Source organism: Haliotis rubra, unplaced genomic scaffold (genome assembly GCF_003918875.1).
Source record: "Haliotis rubra isolate DU_JTF1 unplaced genomic scaffold, ASM391887v1 Scf526, whole genome shotgun sequence".
NCBI classification, from domain to species: Eukaryota; Metazoa; Mollusca; class Gastropoda; order Lepetellida; family Haliotidae; genus Haliotis; species Haliotis rubra.
This window is the reverse complement of record NW_025767220.1, coordinates 334,841-357,447: the sequence shown is the minus strand read 5'-3', so window position 1 is coordinate 357,447 and position 22,607 is coordinate 334,841. Positions and strand designations below refer to the sequence as shown.

General features: G+C 41.3%; 1 protein-coding gene across 1 annotated transcript; it reads left to right on the top strand.

The window, feature by feature from the left end:
* Positions 1-675: 675 nt before the first annotated feature.
* LOC124252833 lies at positions 676-22,219 on the top strand. Its single transcript, XM_046686508.1, has 7 exons — positions 676-833; positions 7,723-7,862; positions 15,373-15,593; positions 15,938-16,140; positions 16,773-16,916; positions 17,546-17,686; positions 19,391-22,219. Exons 1-7 carry the CDS (start codon positions 723-725, stop codon positions 22,106-22,108), a joined length of 3,678 nt encoding a protein of 1,225 aa, XP_046542464.1. The 5' UTR covers positions 676-722; the 3' UTR covers positions 22,109-22,219.
* Positions 22,220-22,607: the final 388 nt, after the last annotated feature.

Below are 22,607 nucleotides of genomic sequence, written 5' to 3'. Positions count from 1 at the left end.
TTAATTTGTGTGGTGATCATTTATATTGTTAATTTGTTCGTCATATAGTATCAGATTTCAGACACCTCCCGCCAGGGAATGGAGACAGGTTGTGGAAGCTTTGAGAGTCATCCAGTGCTTGCACGTACAGCCATGATGCTTACTGGCGATGCCAAGTTTCATTCCGTACACGAAGGAGTCTATGTCGAGTGAACAATGGTTGATTTCACACCAAATGTTTACAATCGGTTTGGATTCCTCGGGTCAATCAGGGAGAATAGAAACTGTAGATTATCCCTGGGTCTATTCATTATAAGAAATATTATGTTCTTCCTGCATTATGATCTGTTTGATTGGCATTTAGAAGTTGGTGACTAATAAGAAAGTAAGATTGTTTATGGATAACTAACTTCTTTTATTATATATGATGCCACGTTTCGGTATGGATTCTTATTCTTCCTGCATTATGTCAACGATTGCCTCACTTGCTTTTATCTGTTAAATTATATTTAAACATATAACGGATGAAGGGGAGGCTGCTATCAATACTTATAATTCTGGATTTATGTGTCGTTTCGTATTTTCCAAATCAATTTAATCGAGCCCTAAGAAAATCTAGCCGGTTTCAGTAATGGCAGACAATGCAGTTATCTGCCCTTGACATTGACCCGCGTCGCTAGATGGCATCTTCTAAGGCTGAGCTGTGTGTTTACGTATGGCGCACATGCATAGCTCAGTAAATTATGGATTTTAACCTCTTACTCGCAGAATTGAGGAATGCAGCTCAACAGTATTGTCAGAAAATATCCGATAAATATGCTGCAACCGTTGCCTACTGCGAAACAGCGTGCAAGGTCAGTGATCCGCGCTGTCAAGCCCCTGGTCTAAGTCAAGCCAACTTGTCTTTCATTTTGGAGTGCCATTAATGGCGTGTCGATACGCACGCACACATTTTTGACTGGCTATATAGAAGTAAATGAGCAGTCTTGTAGTGCAATTACGTGTGCATAATGATATTTAACAATTTATATTGTAGACCAATGCAAAGTACGCCCCGATTGACCCTCACAACATGTAATATAAACCGACATTAATTTCTTATCAACAAAGCGACTTCCTCATGTAGGTTACAGCGCATGACAAGTAAAGACTGTGCTTCCGAGGGATATAAACACAAGCAATGTCTAAAAGAGATTTTCAGTGTTATTCTATGAAATATATATATCATTATGCAAATTATGATTTATGCACAGAAAATAAGTTATGATTAATGAATTATGAATAATAAATCGACATTTTATTGTTTCTTTTGACGTCAGGATACGATCTGACATTGACAGGTGGCTTGCTTGGCCAACATCAACACGCTTTACTTCCTGAATTACAGTGCACTTTTGTGTTTTATGTCACATCTATCTTCAAACAACGTTTCTTTGTTAATATGTTTACCGATTTAGGACTTGAAACGGAAAACAAATGTCCAGTCGTGGGGATGTCTGGACACTGGATCAATTACAAATCAAGAGCATAAACACAAGTTTAATATTACACAGTTAATTGTTTAAAATCAAGGTTGATGTTAATAATTTGGGGACAATATTGTTTGTCCATGTTTTACATTTTTAGATGTTTTGTCAGCCTACTCCATTATGTATTTTGTAGGACAATGTTTATGTATAATTTCAGAGACTTGTAGTTTTTCACATGAGCACAAAGAATAAAAATCGTTCTTGGTTTTTAGGATTTTTGTATGTTTTTGGTTGGGATTGATCTTATACATGCTTGGACACATTTTAAGGAAGCTTAAGAAGTGTCATTTAGGTAGTGTTTTTTTTATTATTATGTTATAATTTGTGATTATTTTAACATGCACTATGCAATTTAATTCTTAATTCACGGAAATGTTATAAGGGAATACTAAAGATATCCTCCCTAGTTCCAGCTGATGCTGTTTCCATTGTTAGTGTGTGTTGCTAGAAAGTTTTCATATTGTGTAAATTCCCACCCATAAACATCCTGTTAAATGGAACCAGGCAAAGGATGACACAAGGTACCTAGGCAAAGTTACATTAGGTATTGGTGTTGTCATACTTCCTGCTATGTACAATAATCAGGATGATTGCAGAAATGTATTTAAATTTGATATCATAAAGGGAGGAAATGTTTTTGAGGCTTTACAGTATGGTACTGTATAGAGACAATATGGCAGTTTTTGAGGCTTTACAGTATGGTACTGTGTAGAGACAATATGGCAATGTTTTTGCAGATAATTGTCAGTTTGTTTAACTGTATCTCTCTATGATATTGGTGATATCAATAAGCATGATACTGATGTCATATTTATGTGCACCCATGCATCTGACTGCATGGCTCTCAGTGCAAACTGTGTTCATATGCCACAAGTGTAAGATTTTTTGCTGAAACCCTGTTACACATGATATGCGTTATTGTTTATCAATATGGAATTTGTCAGTCTGATGTAATAAGGAATAATATATACTTGTTCCATTAATGATTTTAGTGCAGTCCTGTTTCATTGTGAAACAGCTTCCGTCTGGCACAGTGGCAAAACAGTTTTTCTAATCAGAGGTTTGTTACTCTGTGTGTAAAATATTTTGTCGATGTGTGTATGCTGTATTCTGCCATGGGTACGTGAAATGCTCGAATTTGATTGGTCAAGCAATAAAATCAGACGGTATCAATTTGGATTGAAAATGCGTCTGATTTCACTGCGCACGTATACAAAACTGCCGCACTACTTCAGCTTGGCCACCAACATGACTATTATCAACACAACAGACGTGATGGAAGTGCTGATGAAACATTTATTAAAACTCGAAAAATACAATTATACGATTTCTCCTCCACAATTATTAGGGGACCTCACTATCATAATTATTACCTTCTATTATAAAAATATTCAAACTCAATTACAATACACAGCCCCACACATAAACAAACAATATCTAACATATAAATCAGAAAACCTTGCAACAATACATCCCTATCTATCCCTATTTGTGCGGCAAAACGTTCGTAAACATTTACCTACCTGGTAAATGGTATATTTGTTTCCGTTTAGAATGGGAAATTCACAAGATAACGGTCAGGCGAAACACAAAATTTGCCACTCATACTCCATCATGTCCCGTTGCATCGTTCAAAATGTCAAAGACTGAACCATGAGAATTCAGTTCTCTGCCACCTTCCCCGAAGGCTGTCACTGCAGCTATGTTAGTACACTTTGAAAAGCTTGGCCACAATCCAGTCCCAAATGATGAGATCAATGTTCCAAGGAATCCCAAGTTAGTCAAAGGTACACAAAGCAGCACTGTCACTCTTCCTCGCATGCCGGGGTAGATGCACGTACGTGAAATCATGATCGACACTCGCCGGTCATAATAATTAACAGTCTTTGATGACTTACAGGTCATAGGTCGATCAGAAAAGGATCTATTCTTCAATTCTGCAGGGTTCAGGTTCGACAGTCAGTCAAGTATTTTCCACTGTCACTTCGAATTTCAACCTTTCGCTGGCTCGTCCGCCATTTCAAACTGTTGCGTAACTGTCTACTTCCAAGAAAATAAGTAGATAGTCTCTAAATTAATTTGAAACCTCACTATCAATTCGGTCTAACATTTTATCTATCAATTCAGTCTAACATTCATCTAATTTCCAAACACAGTACGTTTATCTCCTAATTGTCAGTGTGCGTCATCACGGTGTGTGTGTGCACACATGGATGTGTTTAGGATGTTTTAGGTTAATCAAAAGGTTTCGATCATTTGGGTAAATGTATTCTTACATTTGCAAACAATACACTGCTTACCGTCATAGTGAACAAGTTCAGTAACATAACAATAGGTGTTGTGAATACTTAACACGGCTAGTGAAGGTAGCAAATGGCTATCTTCAGTGTAAGAAAACCTTACAGTTAACATGGTAGCTCCTCTGCATATGTAAGAAAATAACACAGTTAACATCTTGGCTTGCCTGCATATTTAAGAAATCCACACAGTTAACATAGTAGCTCACCTGTCCCCTGCATATGCAAGAAATCCACACAGTTAACATTGTAACTCACCTGCATATGCAAGAAATCCACACAGTTAACATGGTAACTCACCTGCATATGAAAGGAAACAACACAGTCATCATGGTAGCTCGCCTGTATATGCAAGTCACCCACACGGTTGACATGGTAGCTCACCTGTATATGTAAGGAAACCACACAGTTAACATGGTAGCTCACCTGTATATGTAAGTAAATCACACAGTTGACATGGTAGCTCACCTGCATATGTAAGGAAACCACACAGTTACCATGGTAGCTCACCTGCATATGTAAGGAAAACACAGAGTTAACATGGTAGCTCACCTGTCCCCTGCATATGTAAGAAACCCACACAGTTACCATGGTAGCTCACCTGTATATGCAAGTAAACCACACAGTTGACATGGTAGTCTGTCTCACAGTCCCAGAATCATATTATTTTCCCTACAGCCTAGTCCTCCCTGTAATGCTAAAGCCCTAAATGAAGCAATTCTATATTTCCCCAGGTTCTGAATCTCTGGTCTCCCTTGGGCTCCTTTTCAATTTAAATAGGTTTATTTGTTACAGTAAAAATCATATATATTCAGAGACTAAGCGTTAGTCTTTAACATGGTAGCTCACCTGCATGTGTAAGGAAACAATACAGTTAACATGGTAGCTCACTTGCATATGTAAGGAAACCACACAGTTACCATGGTAGCTCGCCTGTACATGTAAGTAAATCACACAGTTGACATGGTAGCTCACCTGTATATGTAAGGAAACCACACAGTTGACATTGTAGCTCACCTGTATATGTAAGGAAACCACACAGTTAACAAGGTAGCTCACCTGTATATGCAAGTAAATCACACAGTTGACATGGTAGCTCACCTGTACATGTAAGGAAACAACACAGTCATCATGGTAGCTCGCCTGTATATGCAAGTCACCCACACGGTTGACATGGTAGCTCGCCTGTATATGTAAGTAAACCACACAGTTGACATTGTAGCTCACCTGTATATGTAAGGAAACCACACAGTTAACATGGTAGCTCACCTGTTTATGCAAGTAAATCACACAGTTGACATGGTAGCTCACCTGCATATGAAAGAAAAAACCACACAGTTACCATGGTAGCTCACCTGCATATGTAAGGAAACCACACAGTTACTATGGTAGCTCACCTGCATATGTAAGGAAACCACACAGTTATCGTGGTAGCTCACCTGCATATGAAAGAAAACCACACAGTTACCATGGTAGCTCACCTGCATATGTAAGGAAACCACACAGTTAACGTGGTAGCTCACTTGCATATGAAAGAAAACCACACAGTTACCATGGTAGCTCACCTGCATTTGTAAGGAAACCACAGAGTTAACATGGTAGCCCACTTGCATATGTAAGGAAACCACAGTTACCATGGTAGCTCACCTGCATATGTAAGGAAACCACACAGTTAACGTGGTAGTTCACCTGCATATGAAAGAAAACCACACAGTTAACATGGTAGCTCACCTGCATATGTAAGGAAACCACACAGTTAACGTGGTAGCTCACTTGCATATGTAAGGAAACCACACAGTTAACATGGTAGCTCACCTGCATATGTAAGTAAACAACACAGTTGACATGGTAGCCCACCTGTATATGTAAGTAAACCACACAGTTAACGTGGTAGCTCACCTGCATATGTAAGGAAACCACACAGTTGACATGGTAGCTCACTCACATCTCACCTGTGTATTTAACGCGCAAATTATCACAAATACGCGATGCTACCGGGCCCTTAGTTCAGAAAATCTAAACTTCTAAAACTGATTGTTTGCCAGTTAACTGCTCAGTGCTGATTAAATACTTGACCTGCCCTGCCTTGTTTTTTGTCATTATTAAACAATCACAGTTGATGTCTTGATGAAAGTTCAAAACTGAAGGTGACTCCCCAAAATATGTCCATGACTCCCTCTCATGACACCAGGGAGTCATGATGACTCCTAAATGTTTATGCCTAGGGCAAACACTAGTAAGGAAACCGCACAGTGAACATGGTAGCTCACTTGTCACTTGGTTGATGGCGTTTTCCCCAAAGAACTACAGGTAAACACAATGAAGGTTTACAGTGTCAGTGATATTATTATCCCCATGGCATGTAATGCAGGGGTATATAGTCGTCGCCTCGTCCGTCTGTCCGTAATCATTTTGTTTCCGGAGCATAACTCAAAGACCGTTCGATATTTTTCAACAAAAATTGGTAGATATGTCAAATATAACCTAAGGTGGTGCCTCTTGCTATTTACAGATTATTGTCATTTTTATTTTTCTCAGTTTCCATGGAAACGTTTTGGACTTAGTCTCCAAAAAGGAGAGATTGGTTTCGTCAATAATTTTCAACAAGACTTGGTAGATATATCAAACATAAGCTAAAGTGGTGCCTTTTGTTATTTACAGATTTAAGGCATTTGTATTTTTCTTGGTTTCCATGGAAACGTTTTGGACTTAGTCTCAAAAAGTAGGGATTGCTTTCATTTCCGGAGCACAACTCAAAAACCGTATAATATTTATCAACAAAACTTGGTACATATATCAAACAGAACCTTAAGTGGTGCCTTTTGCTATTTGCAGATTTTGGGCATTTTTCTTTTCCCCAGTTTCCATGGAAACGATTCGGACTTATTCTCAGAAGGGAGGGGTGGGCTTCGTTTCCGGAGCACAACTGGAAAACTTCTTAATATCTTTCAGCAAAACTTCTTAATATCTTTCAGCAAAACTTGGCATATATGTGAGGCAGATCCGAAAGTGGTGCCTTTTGCTGTGTGCAGATTTTTGTGATTTATTATTTTCTCAGTTTCCATGGAAACGATTCGGACATAGTTTTAAAAAAAGTCATAAAACCAAGTCAAGCTGGACTTGAAGTTACTGTCAGATGATTTATTTTTTCAAATATGTGGGGGCCGGGGGGATATGTCATCTTCTGATGACTCTTGTTATTTTTCTTGGTTTCCATGGAAACGTTTTGGACTTAGTCTTAAAGAGGGGTGGGCTTCGTTTCCGGAGCATAACTCAAAAACCGTTCAATATTTTTGAACCAAATTTGGTAGATATATCAAACAGAACCTTAAGTGGTGCCTTTTGCTATTTGCAGATTTTGGTCTTTTTTATTTTTCCCGGTTTCCATGGAAACGAGTTAGACTTAGTCCCAAAAGGGAGGGGTGGGTTTCGTTTCAAAAACTTCTTACTATCTTTCAGTAAAACTTGGCAGATATGTGAGGCAGATCTTGAAGTGGTGCCTTTTGCTATTTGCAGATTTTTGTCATGTATGTTTGTTATCATTTCCATGGAAACGATTTGCACTTCTTAGTGTAAAATCAAGCTGGACTTTAAGTAACTGTTAGATGATTTGGTCTTTCAAATATGTTGGGGCCGGGGGGATATGTCATCTTCTGATGACTCTTGTTTCAAATATGTGGGGGCCGGGGGGATATGTCATCTTCTGATGACTCTTGTTTAATACTTTGCTGCTGATTGTGATGAATGTATTGGAATGAAACTGAGTCTTGAAGTGACCGACCTGTTGTCATCCAGTCTTCTACGTGAACCTTGCCACCAAGACTGAATAATTGCCATCTTCTATTTTCCAGATTTTTATCTAGTTGTCAATGGTTCTTTTATTGTCTGAGTAATGATAACATGTTTTCGTGTTGCAGACAATTGACAAGCTTGAAAATGTGGAGGAGTATGAGAACAAGGTCATTGGATTATGGATTATCCTGGGTTACATCGGAGAGATGTACTCTCGACTCACTACAGGACCGATCACAAATGCTCTGTGCCAGAAGTTGTTCCGCTATGTTCCTTGTTTTCAGTGTGATGACTAGAGCAGATATGTCAGTTCAGATCTGTGTTAATGATGTGTGCCAGTCTGTACTCAAAGAATTTAACTTTGTCGGATCTGGTCATGTTTTCTGTTGAGCTGGGAGTTCCTTTTATGGATAAAATGTTATTATGTAAAAAAAGATAATTATTTCAAATTTCCACGTGTTCCTGTGCAAAGGTTGTAGCAAATAGATAAAACAAAGTGCTCATTTGCATATTTTTACCATTTCTTAGAATCTGTAATATACTAGCCACATGAAGAAACTGTGCATTGTCAAAATATTATCCCAGTTGATAAGTACGATAACAATGTCAAAGGTACATATAAACTTTAATGGAGGGATCATGAGACCATAACAAGTCGGGAGAATTTCAATTGAAAAGTCAATCACAATGACATCACGAGTCCATAAGCGGGACAGGGGTCAAACGACCACGTCACAAGCTCAATAACAGGTATGTCCACCATCGGCAGTGAGAACAGCAGTGCATCGACGACGCATGGAGCCTATCAAACGTGCAAGGAAGGCTTGTGGGATGTCACGCCAGATTCTCTCAAGGTCTGATCCTGTGATGACGTAAACGTTGTCGAACTGTGTTGGGGTGGATACGGCGAAGTCCTGGGATGGTTCGGGCAGTCATCACTGCAGTCTGAAACCTGTGGTGAAGATGGGTCACCCTTATCCATAGATCCTGTCTTGGCGTTGTTACACGTGGACGCCCAGAACGTGGCCGATCGATGACGTCATTTGTGTTCTGGTAGCGTCTCACCAGTGCAGAAATGGTGTTCCGGTGGCAGTGGAAATGTGAAGCCACTTGTCGTTGAGACATTCCCCCACGGACCATCCCAATGGCCTCATGACGTTGTGCAGACGTGAGCTTTGGCATGCTATGCGTTTCAATAGCCGTTTAATTTTTTGAACGATCGCAAGGGCAGGGGTTGAGCTTTCCAAAGTGACAGTATTGTGTGGCATTCATTTGCTCTGTTTCTCTTTCCCGGAATGCACGTGCAACAACGTATTGCACGTCTCAAGGCCGAAACCACTGATGTCACGGAACGTGGCATGTGCATGCATTTGGATACATGTCACTAATCTCTGAGTTTAAATCCTTATGTGTCTACACAGGTTTGATAAATTTAGATTTTAAATTTTTGTATGCACAGTTTCTTTATGTCCCTAGTATATTTTATTGATGACATCATACAGTGCTATGATGTCACACAATGTGGTTACATTGTAGCAATTTCTGTAACATCATAGGTTAAGAAATGTTGCTCTCTTTGCCTTTCAGAATAAGGAGTGTGTGAACATATTTGAATTTATTCACATTCTGTTTGTAATATTGTGGTAGATGGATACCTTGTCAATCTTGGTGTAACAAAGAGTCAAACACTTCTTTTCAATGTATAAATAACTTTTTATCCCCCCGGCATGTAATGGGGATATAGTCAACGCCTCGTCCGTCCGTAATCATTTTGTTTCCGTTCAATATTTTTCAACAAATATTGGTAGATATATCAAACAGAACCTAATGTGGTGCCTTTTGCCATTTACAGATTTTTGTCATTTTCATCCCCCCGGAATGTAATGTGGGGGGATATAGTTGTCGCCTCGTCCGTCCGTCCGTAATCATTTGGTTTCTGGAGCATAACTCCAAGACCGTTCGGTATTTTTATCCCCCGCAAAACGCGTTGCGGGGGGTATTAAAATGGACTCCGTCCGTGCATCCGTCCGTCCGTGCGTCCGTCCGTCCGTGCATATTTGTCTTTTCCGGAGCAGAACTCTAAAACCGTTCAATATTTCTTCACCAAACTAGGATAGATCTGGTGGTGTACTGGTGCCTTTTGGGAGTTTGGGAATTCTGAATAAAACATTTTGGCTTTTCCATGGCAACAAGTTTGACTTAGCCTGAAATTAGTGGTATTGCTCTTTTCCGGAGCAGAACTCTAAAACCGTTCAATGTTTCTTCACCAAACTTGGCACATAGATTGGTCTGGGTGGTGTACTGGTGCCTTTTGGTAATTTTGGATTTCTGAATAAAATATTTTGGGCATTTCCATGACAACAAGTTTGACTTAGACTGAAATTGGGGATAGAGCTCCTTTCTGGAGCAGAACTTTAAGAACCTTTCAATACTCTCCTTCCACTTTTCTATATATACACCTAAATATTTGACATAATCATAACTCGTAGACATAATCATGAAGAGTATTTTGCCATTGCGGGGGATATTGATGACTTTGTCTTCTTGTTGGCTTTCCCGTGGCAACAAGTTTGACTTAGCCTGAAATTGTTGGTAGTGCTCTTTGCCGGAGCTGAACTCTAAAACCGTTCACTATTTCTTCACCAAACTTGACACATAGATTGGTCTGGTGTTGTACTGGTTCCTTTTTGGTAGTTTTGGATTTCTGAATAAAATATTTGTGGCATTTCCATGACAACAAGTTTGACATAGACTGAAATTGGTGATAGTGCTCCTTTCTGGAGCAGAACTTTAAAAAACCTTTCAATATTCTCCTTCCACTTTTCTTTATACACACTTAAATATTTGACATAATCATAACTCGTAGACATAATCATGAAGATTATTTTGCCATTGCAGGGGATATTGATGACTTTGTCTTCTTGTTAATTTTGCAATTGAAATACAGGAATAATTCTTGAGTCTTGATGGTCATCACAGTATTGTTTCATATGTTTTATTTAGGGGTGAAAGGGTACGCTCTTACCGCGGTAAGAGATATGATCATAATGCAGAAAAGAAAAGAAATGCAAAGAAATTAACAGATTTTGACAAAATGATTCGATATTTAGACATTTAGAAAAGGTTTAAAAGGTTAATAAAATGACGGTACGAAAACCGATTTTTTTGGACTGCATTACAGTATACCGAACCAAAGGCAAACTACCCCGGTTCTACTAATACTGCGGTTCTACTAATACCGCGGTATACTGTATTACAGTACAACCAGAAATTATTGAGAATTTAAAGATTGTAATTTTTTCTTTTTTTTCACTCATTACTCACGTATTAAATGTGAATATTAGCAGAACATAACTCCAGATTCAAAGACAGGTGAACAGTTAGTATTTTGTCAAGTCACCATGGGCAGCAATGCAGGCTTCAGAATCAATGTGGCGGGGCATACTACTGATCAAAGAAGTTAGAAAGTCGTGGTCCATGCTGTCCCAATATCGGACCACCTTTTCTTTCATTTCAGCAATATTTATCAGATTTTTCTTATTGACACTTTCCTTCATAAGTCCCCAAACATTTTCTATTGGATTTAGGTCAGGGCTATAACTTGGCCAATCTAATAATGTCATATTTTGGGTCTGAAACCAGGCCTGTGAATGCAACGATGTTTTGGGTCGTTGTCCTGCTGGAAAATCAAAAAAATTTCCATAGAACACGTGAGCAGATGGAAATAAAGGTCCCTCGAGAATATCTGTGTACCGCTCACTGTTCATATTCTCTTCAAATACACAGTGGGGCGTTGCCCCTAACACAGATATGCCACCCCACACGTTAAATTTCGGACTGTACTTTGGGCACTGATACAAAGGTTTTTCAGTTTTTTTTTGGTCCAGAATTTCAGTGTATTAGGAAACAGCTACACAGAACTTTCATCTGAGAAAATCACATTGTCCCAGTTAAAATTTCTATGCTGTAAGCCCCAGTTCAACCTTCACTCATTTTGTTCAGGTTTCATAATCGGTGATGGAAATCCTCGACTTTTCTGCCAACCCATTGCATGCAGCTCAGTTCTAATTGTCTCCTTACAGACAATCACGGTTCCTCTATCAATCATATCCAGCCTGAAGTTTTCTAAGCTCGTTCGTTTGTTTTGAGAAACAAGAATACCAAGCCGCCTCCTGTCGCCGACAGTCAATTTTCTGAGTCTACCTGCGCCTCCCTGGTGCTCAATGCCATATCCATTTGCAATATTTTTTAAAACACAATAAACAGTGGACAAAGGGATGCCTGTTCTACTTGAAATCACTTTAGCTGATCTGATGTCCTTGTTATAATACTCTAAAATCAACTTCCTCTTCTCTAAATCATCCATACTGAGGATCACTGAAAATGTCGTCTGCTAGTAAGTAAACAAAGGGGGGATAACTCTTCACAAACTAATGAAAAGGGATTAACGGAGTTGTCTCTCTTGAATGAAACCAAGCACTTGATAGCTTGTCAAGGTTGTTTATGCTAGAAATCCAATTACACATGTTCCTAAAATTCTCAATAATTTCTGGTCATACTATAAAATGGACCCTGTCCATGCATCTGTGCACATTTGACTTTTCCGGAGCAAAACTTTAAAACCGTCAATGTTTCTTCCCAAAACTTGGCACATGGATAGATCTGGTGGTGTACTGGTGCCGTTTAGTAGTTTGGGAATTCTGAATAAAATATTTTTGGCATTTCCATGGCAACAGGTTTGACTTAGACTGAAATTGGTGGTAGTGCTCTTTTCCAGAGCAGAATTCTAAAACCGTTCACTATTTCTTCACCTTTCAATATTCTCCTTCCACTTTTCTATATACACACCAAAACATTTGACATAATCATAACTCGTAGACATATTCATGAAGAGTATTTTGCCATTGAAGGGGTTATTGATGACTTTGTCTTCTTGTTTCAATTTGACTTTTTGACATGACTGTGTTAAAATATGTGATCCAAGGACTATTTCTTCACAACAGTACCAGCATGCTGCCCTTGTTGGTCAGATGCCATAGTTATAGAAACATATACAGGAGTTCACCACGAGGCACAGAGTGTTCACATGCAACAAACTCTCAGAGGATTTTGTTGTTATGGATTTTATTTAATGCATAGAGCATACATTGATGTGGAGCATACAGTGATGTGGAGCATACATTGATGTGGAGCATACATTGATGTGGAGCATACAGTGATGTGGAGGCATGCTTAAATAAAACTGTAAAAGTGTGTGTCAAATATATGTGAACATGTATGATTTAGAAATGAATTTTTATCCCCCCAGCATGTAATGTGTAATGCGGGGGGATATAGTCGACGCCTCGTCCGTCTGTCCGTCAGTCCGTAATCATTTTGCTTCCAGAGCATAACTCCAAAACCGGTAGAAATATCAAACAGAACCTAAGGTGGTGCCTTTTGCTATTTACAGATATTTGTCATTTTTATTTTTCTAGGTTTCCATGGAAACGTTTTGGACTTAGTCTTAAAGGGTGGGTGGGTTTCGTTTCCGGAGCATAACTCAAAAACCGTTCAATATTTTTCAACAAAACTTGGTAGATATATCAAACAGAACCTTAAGTGGTGCCTTTTGCTATTTGCAGATTTTTGGCATTTTTTTAAAAAAAAATTTGGTTTTCATGGTAACGATTCGGACTTAGTCCCAAAAGAGCACAACTTGAAAACTTCTTAATATCTTTCAGCAAAACTTGGCAAATATGTGAGGCAGATCCCAAAGTGGTGCCTTTTAATATTTGCAGATTTTTGTGATTGATTATTTTCTTGGTTTCCATGGAAATGATTCGGACTTAGTCTCAAAAGGAAGGGGTGGGTTTCGTTTCCGGAGCACAACTGGAAAACTTCTTAATGTCTTTCAGCAAAACTTGGCAGATATGTGAGGCAGATGCCAAAGTGGTGCCTTTTGCTATTTGGCAGATTTTTGGCAGATTTATTTTCCCCGGTTTCCATGGAAACAATTCGGACTTAGTCCCAAAAAGGAGGGTGGGTTTCGTTTCCCGAGCACAACTCGAAACCTTCTTAATATCTTTCAGTACAACTTGACAGTTATGTGAGGCAGATCTTGAAGTGGTGCCTTTTGCTATTTGCAGATTTTTGTCATTGTCATTTATTTTTTTCATGATTTCCATGGAAACGATTTGCTAAAAGTCTAAAATAGTAAAATCAAGCTGGACTTTAAGTAACTGTCTGATGATTTGTTCTTTCAAAGATGTGGGGGCTGGGAGGGATATGTCATCTTCTGATGACTCTTGTTTTATCCCCCCAGCATATAATGCAGGGTGTATAGTCAGCGCCTCGTCTGTTCGCCCATCTGTCTATCCGTAATCCAGGGATTTATGGGACGCGAATTCCTGCATCTTATAAGCATAAAAATTGATAACTGATGCAACGAAATTGATCAGCGCGTCCACAGGGTCGCAGAAAAAGTCCAAATACTTTTTGTCAACATATCGATCAAGTAACAATAAGTGAATCTGCTACTTGCCGGGTTATGGTATCATTTGCAATTATATTACAACAATATTACAACATAGCATTAATAATGATATTTAAGTGTCTGGGACGCCCATTTTGTAGTCCAGGACCCCTCAAAATTAAAAGTATGAGTCCAAGGGACCCTCAAAGTCAAAGATAGGACATGAGGTAAATCCCTGCGTAGTCATTTCGTTACCAGGGCATAAGTAAAAAATAGTTCAATATTTTTCAACCAGACTTGGCAGATATATCAAACAGACCCAGAATTGGTTCCATCTGCTACTTGCAGATTTTTGGCATCTTTATTTTTCTTGATTTCCTTAGAAACAATTTGGACTTGGTTTCAAAAGGAGGAGGTGGTTTTCGTTTCCAGAGCACAACTTGAAAACCATTAAACATTTTTCATCCAAACCTGGTACATGTATTAACCAAGGGCTGAACTTGTGCCTTTTGCTATGTAGGAATTTTTCAAAATTTGATTTTTCACTGTTTCCATGGAAACAAGTTAGACTAAGCTGAAATGGAGGTAGGTGTTGTTTCCGGAGCACAACTCGAAAACCATTTGAATTTGAATATTACTTGGTGGATATGTCAAACAGATCCTCACCTGGGCCCACTTGCACAGAGCAATGTTAGTTACAATCAATCTCAGGCCCCTACAATCAACTTTACAATCAACATACAATTGTTCTGTGCAAGTGGGACGTGCAGGTTTTTGGCATTTTAACTGTTCTTGATTTACATGGAAACGATTCAGACTCAAAACGGAACGGGGGTGGTGGATTTCTTAAAAACCATGGGACACCTTTCATCCCAACTGGGTACATGTATTTACCAAAGGCTGAAGTGGTGCCTTTTGCTACTTAGGAATTGTAAGAAAATAAATCTGTTTCCTGTTTCAGTGGAAATAAGTTTATCCCAAAATAGTTTCTTATTCTTTCATGAGACTGTGCGCACACAAAGACCAGGTTGTCAACTGCTGCCTTTTGGGATTTGTGATTTTTTAAATTTATATTTTTACCTGTGACTTTGATATTGGTGTGAACCTATAAAGTTACAAATCCCAATTCCATGTTAATGTGTTGATAGCTCAATAACTACACTTGTATATGGGCAGACAGATTAGACAGAAATTCTGTCATCAAGTTTGACTTAATGTAATTGTCAGTGTTCTTTCAAATTTGTAGAGGCCAGGGGGATTTGTGATCTTCTGATGACTGTTGTTAGAAATATTCACCGTGTGTTTCTGATGTATATTTAAGGCACTGTGCACGGACAGTGCTAAACATCCAGTGGCAGCAGCTAGCAGATGACAGCCAGAGCAAGCAGAACTTCCACACCACGCTGGAAACATTTCACACGAAGCTGTCATCGCACAACTACACTCGCTTCAGCCTCATCCATGACCTGATCCAGACAGGCTGGACACACCCAACCCTGGGGCTCGTGATGGCTGAAGAGGACGACAACGAGGAGGAAGAGTGTGAGTTACCTGCCTCAGTAGACAGCTTGGTATTTGTTTAAGGGGACATAATCTGCAATACTCCATCTACACAACATCGATCTGTAAAGAGCCAGATGGTCCAGTGATTGACATCATGGCCAGCAATCTGCACAACATTGATATCAGGAATGGAGTCCACCAAGTCAGCGAGTGTGACCACTGACAGCATGGTGACCTTCATGACCAGCATGGGTTGTTGGAGATCTATATCCTTAACCAGTATCTCCATGGGGCATCAACCTGCAGGCATTCTTTTTGTCACACATTCCTTGTGATCTCTTTTAATGTTGTTCTATGTTGTAGGTATGTATTACTTTTTGTAGGTTTGAACTACATCAAGCAAGAGGACCCTGTCATCCTAAAGATCCGTGTTGAGATCATGATTCAGGAGAATTGTGAGGAGTTTGCACTCAACCTGTGCTCCTGGTGCCTTAAACACCCCGCTCTGACAGACGACCTTGACATACGACAGACACAGCTGATGCTGCTGCACAAGCTGAACCAGCAGGATCGTCTTCAGGAGGAGGTGAGTAGCTGGACAGCAACATAGTAGCATGAGTAGCTGAACAGCAGCATGAGTAGCTGAACAGCAACATAGTAGCATGAGTAGCTGAACAGCAACATAGTAGCATCAGTGCAGAACAGCAACATAGCATGAGTAGCTGAACAGCAACATAGTAGCATGAGTAGGTGAACAGCAACATAGTAGCATGAGTAGCTGAACAGCAACATAGTAGCATGAGTAGCTGAACAGCAACATAGTAGCATGAGTAGCAGAACAGCAACATAGTAGCATGAGTGCAGAACAGCAACATAGTAGCATGAGTGCAGAACAGCAACATAGTAGCATGAGTAGCTGAACAGCAACATAGTAGCATGAGTAGCTGAACAGCAACATAGTAGCATCAGTGCAGAACAGCAACATAGTAGCATGAGTGCAGAACAGCAACCGGTAGAGATGTGTGTCTTGTGTTGCTTGAAGGTAGAGACTTGTCCAGTGTTGTCTCTGTGTGTACAGTTTATGTTCAATGTTATCTGTATGTTGCAGTCCAGTGTTGTCTCTGTGTGTACAGTTTATGTTCAATGTTACCTGTATGTTGCAGTCCTGTGTTGTCTCTGTGTGTACAGTTTATGTTCAATGTTATCTGTATGTTGCAGTGTCAGAAGATCCCTTGCCATGATGGCGTGCGTCTCATTACGAGACTCCAGCAGACTGAGAACAACAAGGCCCTGTGTACTGAGCTGGCACAGACCTTCCTCATCCAGGACTGGATTCGACCCTCAGACCACTGTAGCAGCAAGGTCAGTAGGTTCTAGAATCTTATCACATCAGTATTAGTATCAGAGACCCTCAATGATTTGCTTCCATTGAAAATCACTGGAAAATCACCCTCAACTCTACTGCCACATGCTAGAACCTGCAGCATGACGAGTGTCTCGTCCTGACGTGTGCATGTTGTAGTACCACAGCTGGCAGGATGACGGGAGTCTTGCCCTGATGTGTGCATGTTGTAGTACTACAGCTGGCCACCTGACGGGTGTCTCACCGTGATGTGTGCATGTTGTAGTACTACAGCTGGCCACCTGACGGGTGTCTTGCCCTGATGTGTGCATGTTGTAGTACTACAGCTGGCCACCTGACAGGTGTCTTGCCCTGATGGGTGCATGTTGTAGTACTACAGCTGGCAGGATGACGGGAGTCTTGCCCTGATGTGTGCATGTTGTAGTACCACAGGTGGCAGGATGACGGGTGTCTCACCCTGACGTTTGTTGTAGTACCACAGCTGGCAGGATGACGGGAGTCTTGCCCTGATGTGTGCATGTTGTAGTACTACAGGTTGGAATCTTTGTGTTAAGATGCCTATCAGAATTCAAAATATTGAAATACAGCAACTCAGATATGTGAATTTATTGAATTTGTGGGTTTGCAGGAACTGCTGACATTGTGGATCCGCCACCAGTATCTGGCAGACAGCGACCAGGACAAGTTCCTTAGCAGTGTGTGGGCCGTGGCGAAACTGTCCCGCTCCACAGAACAGATCGGTCTCATCATTGACGGCGTGAGAGAAGAGGTGAGTTAGTTGCAGCCTTCAGTTCACAACTCTGAATGCACAAGAACAGATTCACACTCACCTGACCTCAGTATTGCAGTAATTATTGAATGTCTTATGGTGTCTGCTTACATCCTTTTTACATCTGCCTGAAGATGTGTGTTTGTGATTCAGTGCCTGATGTTGTGTGTTTGTGATTCCGTGCCTGATGATGTGTGTTTGTGTTTCAGTGCCTGAAGATGTGTGTTTGTGATTCAGTGCCTGATGTTGTGTGTTTGTGATTCCGTGCCTGATGATGTGTTTGTGTTTCAGTGCCTGATGATGTGTTTGTGATTCAGTGCCTTATGATGTGTGGTTGTGATACTGTGCCTGATGATGTGTGTTTGTGTTTCAGTGCTTGATTATGTGTTTGTTTCCGTGCATGATGTTGTGTGTTTGTGATTCAGTGCCTGGTGATGTTTATTTGTGATTTAGTGCCTGATGTTGTGTGTGTGTGTTTGTGATTCAGTGCCTGATGATGTGTGATTTATGTTTGATGATGTGTGTTTTTGTTTCAGTGCCTGATGTTGTGTGTTTGTGATTCAGTGCCTGGTGATGTGTATTTGTGATTTAGTGCCTGATGATGTGTGTTTGTGATTGAGTGCCTGATGTTGTGTATTTGTGATTCAGTGCCTGGTGATGTGTATTTGTGATTTAGTGCCTGATGGTGTGTGTGTTTGTTTTTCAGTTCCTGATGATGTGTGTTTGTGAGTGAGTGCCTGATGTGCGTTTGTGATTCAGTGCCTGATGATGTCTTTGTGAGTCAGTGCCTGATGATGTGTGTTTGTGATTCAGTGGCTGATAATGTGTGTGATTCAGTGCCTGATAATGTGTGTTTGTGGTTCAGTGCCTGATGTTGTGTGTTTTGGATTCCGTGCCTGATAATGTGTGTGATTCAGTGCTTGATAATGTGTGTTTATGGTTCAGTGCCTGATGATGTGTGTTTGGGATTCCGTACCTGATTGTGTTTGTGATTCAGTGCCTGATGATGTGTGTTTGTGATTCAGTGCCTGATGATGTGTGTTTGTGATTCAGTGCCTGATGTTGTGTGTTTGGGATTCAGTGCCTTATAATGTGTGTGATTCAGTGCTTGATAATGTGTGTTTGTGGTTCAGTGCCTGATGTGTGTTTGTGATTCAATGCCTGATGATGTGTGTTTGTGATTCCGTGCCTGATGATGTGTGTTTGTGATTGAGTGCCTGATGATGTGTGTTTGTGATTGAGTGCCTGATGATGTTTTTGTTTCAGTGCCTGATGATGTGTGTTTGTGTTTCAGTGCCTGATGATGTTTGTGTTTCAGTTCCTGATGATGTGTGTTTGTGATTCAGTGCCTGATGATGTGTGTTTGTGATTCAGTGCTTGATGATGTGTTTGTGATTCAGTGCCTGATGATGTGTGTTTGTCATTCAGTGTCTGATGATGTGTGTTTGTCATTCAGTGCCTGATGATGTGTGTTTGTGATTTAGTGCCTGATGATGTGTGTTTGTGATTCAGTGCCTTATGATTTGTGTTTGTGATTCAGTGCCTGATGTTGTGTGTTTGTGATTCAGTGCCTGATGATGTGTGTTTGTGATTGAGTGCCTGATGATGTGTGTTTGTGATTCAGTGCCTGATAATGTGTGTTTGTGTTACAGTGCCTTATGATGTTTGTGTTTCAGTGCCTGATGATGTGTGTTTGTGTTTCAGTGTGGCAACATGTTCCTGCAGCTGTATACAGACCTCTGCATATTTGCCATCAACTACGACAAGAGCTGCCTGGAGAAACACATGCAGGAAGGGGACATGGACGGCCTTAGGGAGAGACAGCAAGCAATGGCTGCCACGTGCGAGAAACTGTCTCTCCTATATGCAACCCGCAACCCTAAGACTGCCATGTATGCTGCTGTCACTGCCTTCGCCCTTAATCCCAACCAGGCAACTCTGGCTGCCGTCAAGTCCTTCTATGTCAACCAGAGTCTGTCTCTAGTGAAAGACAGGGGCAAGGTGTGTTGTTCTAACTGTACCAACAAGACTGGGGAGTGCGACCACCCAACCAAAAGTGGCAAGATCAACCCAGCCACGTTCTTTGAAGTGGAGAGACTCCTGAACATGCTGCGACCCTACTACCTGAACCCGGATCATGACTGGCTGTCACTGGGCCCTGCGTGTGACAAGTATCTTGCCGAGAGAGAAGCAGTGGCCCAGAACTACTCCAATGAAGATCTCATTAATGACAGTAGTTCTGTTAGTGAGGGAAGTATCACAGAGCTGGACCAGAGTGGGATGAGTCCTCACAGCTCCCAGAGGACCCTGCTCCACCAACACCTTGTGAGACCCATCAGCTCCAACATGCCAGGTTACACTGAACAAATAACTCAGGTATCAAAACATCTCAAACCATTCACTGTGGTGTCTGCAGGCAAGGGCCAGAGTCAGGACGTGACAAGCAGCAGCATTGCAAGTATTGAACCAACTCTACAACTGTCTGATGTTGAGCTAGGAGACAAACATACTCTGATCAGACAGTTGCTGTTTGCTACAGAAGACCTGTCTCTTGCTGACCTTCCCGATGCACACACTCTCAATGAGTTACTACAGCAGGGCAACATTGACCTCATGCCTGAGGCGTTTCAGGAGATCACCATCGACAACAATGGTTCTGGAGGGGAGGAGATATCTGTGCCGGTGCCAGGGCACATGAAACACACCGCACCTGTGTCTGCAGCTGATCCCCTCTTCTCATCACTCAGCATCCCAGAACAGGAGGTCCCCACCAACGATGCTGGACCAGTCCCTCAACACTCGCAGTCAGCAGGGCATACACTACAACAGCTGCAGCTACTCCAACAGCAACAGCTACTGTCCAAGATTGAAACCTTGAAGAATAGCAAACCACAATCTTCGAACAAAGGAGCAATGAAATTAGTGCCAGCATGTGCAACAACCAGTCAATCGTTTCAGTCCACCTCCTCAACTCAGGCTCGATCAGGACACTTACACACCAAACACATGGCAGTTAGTTCTGGAGCTGTAAAGCCCCCTTCAGTCGCAAAATCATCAGTGGGTTCAGCTGTGTTCCACATCACCTCAGGCCTCTTGCGTGTTCCTTCACAGCTGCCGACCACTCAGTTGCCTGTACCTACACACCAGGAGCAAGCTGTCATCCTTCAGGACCAGTCCAGGGCAACACCCCTACCAGGTCAGCAGGTGGCAGTGGCTTACTCAGGTGGCCAGGTGACAACCCAGACTCTGCCTCAGCCTCAGTATTACACTAACCTTGCTCAGACAGTGCAGCAACAAGTGGTTCAGCAACAAGTGGTCCAGCAACAAGTGGTCCAGCAGCAACATGGTCCTGTTGCCATCAATCTCATCGGGACTTCTGCAGTGTCTCACTCTGTGTCAGCACCTGTCCAGCAGGCCTCTCCGTTGTCAGTGAATCTTGGGGTGCAACCAACATCCACTGTTGCTCAGATTGCACCTTCTATTGCAGCTCAGCTGGCTCAGCCCCAACTGGTGCAGTCCCAAGTCCCAGTTGCTGTGGTGAATCAACAGCTTGGACAGACCACAATGTCCACAACTTTCAGTCAGGGTAGGCCACAGGGTGTTCAGAGGCAACAGCAGCAACAGCAGCAACAGCAGCAGCAGCAGCAACACCAGGGAAAACCACAGCTTACAGGTGTAAACCAGCATAGAGTACAGAAAACAGATCATGCAAAAGCAAGCCCTGTCATTACTGCTAATCTCCAACAAATGCTCAGACTGTCTTCAAAGACTGTTACTAGCACAGAACAGAAATCAGTTCCTGTAGATAATGCTATTTACACAAGTACAAATCATCCTCATGTTGCTTTGAAAAGTAAAAATCCAGTTTTTCCTATTGTTAAGAAGAAATCAGAAATCACAGGCAAGGCAATGATGCCTGATGCTACTCCTCCAAGTGCTGCTACAGGGGACAGTAATGTTCCCTTTGTTCTCAAGTCACCGTTAACCAAGCCAAAACCAAAACCTAAGAGTAAGGCCACAATATTTACAAATTCAATGAGGAACTCAAAAGTAACTACAAACACTGCATTGTTAGGAGGATGTGGCAAGGAAAGCCTGACTTGTGTTAAACCCCTGCTGTCGAGTGGTTCCATTGTTTCCAAGCCTGGGACTTTGCCCAAAGCTATCTCTTTACCGAACACTGCCGACTCTTCGGTAGGACCAGTTACCACTCCAGGTGCCATCTCCGCTGAAACTAGGCCATGCTCTATGGAAGCAAACCAGAGCATTTCTTCCTCCTGCTCCTCTGCAGTATCTACACCAGTTGAGGATGTTGTTGCTACAGTCTCTTCAACTGACAAACCTAAAAAAGGCATCGAAGAAGCTCTTCAATGTCTTTTATCAATGCAAAATATGTCAAGAACAGTTGCTGTCTCTGGATGATCTACGGAAGCACATCCAGTCTATATGCAGAGCAGAGGAGTTTGCTCCTGTTGATGCTAATGGTGAAACATCAGACCAGTCTGTGAAATCTGGACATTTAAATCCCAAACTTACCATCAAATCACTGGAAGCATGTAGGGTATACCAGTGCCCAGTATGTAAGATATTTTGTGTGACAGACCCAGAGGTGCTTGACCACAGAACAAGATGTCTGAAGAGCAGATGCAGACCACGTAAGAAATGTGAAAAGCCACCATCAACTGAGGGACTTCCTGGGCCTCCCCACTCAGCAGTTGAAGGTGGCAGTGGACAGAAGACCCTGACTGTGCTGGATGCTGCTCCACCTCCTCAACTAGAACCACCTATAGATCTGGCAGCCCTGGATCTAACAAACACAGATGATCTGAAAAAATTCATTGAACATTTCAAACGACAGGAGATGATGAAGGAGAAGACTCAAGCACCCCCAAGCAAGCCGAAGAATAAAACTAAGAAAGTG

What these genes read in the sequence shown, in the direction of transcription:
- LOC124252833 (XM_046686508.1), top strand. Translation starts at nt 723, where the DNA reads ATGGATTTTAACCTCTTACTCGCAGAATTGAGGAATGCAGCTCAACAG. An exon ending in ACTGCGAAACAGCGTGCAAG is followed by an intron (nt 834 to 7,722) that starts GTCAGTGATCCG and finishes TTCGTGTTGCAG; the next exon opens with ACAATTGACAAGCTTGAAAA. An exon ending in CTGTGCCAGAAGTTGTTCCG is followed by an intron (nt 7,863 to 15,372) that starts CTATGTTCCTTG and finishes TGTATATTTAAG; the next exon opens with GCACTGTGCACGGACAGTGC.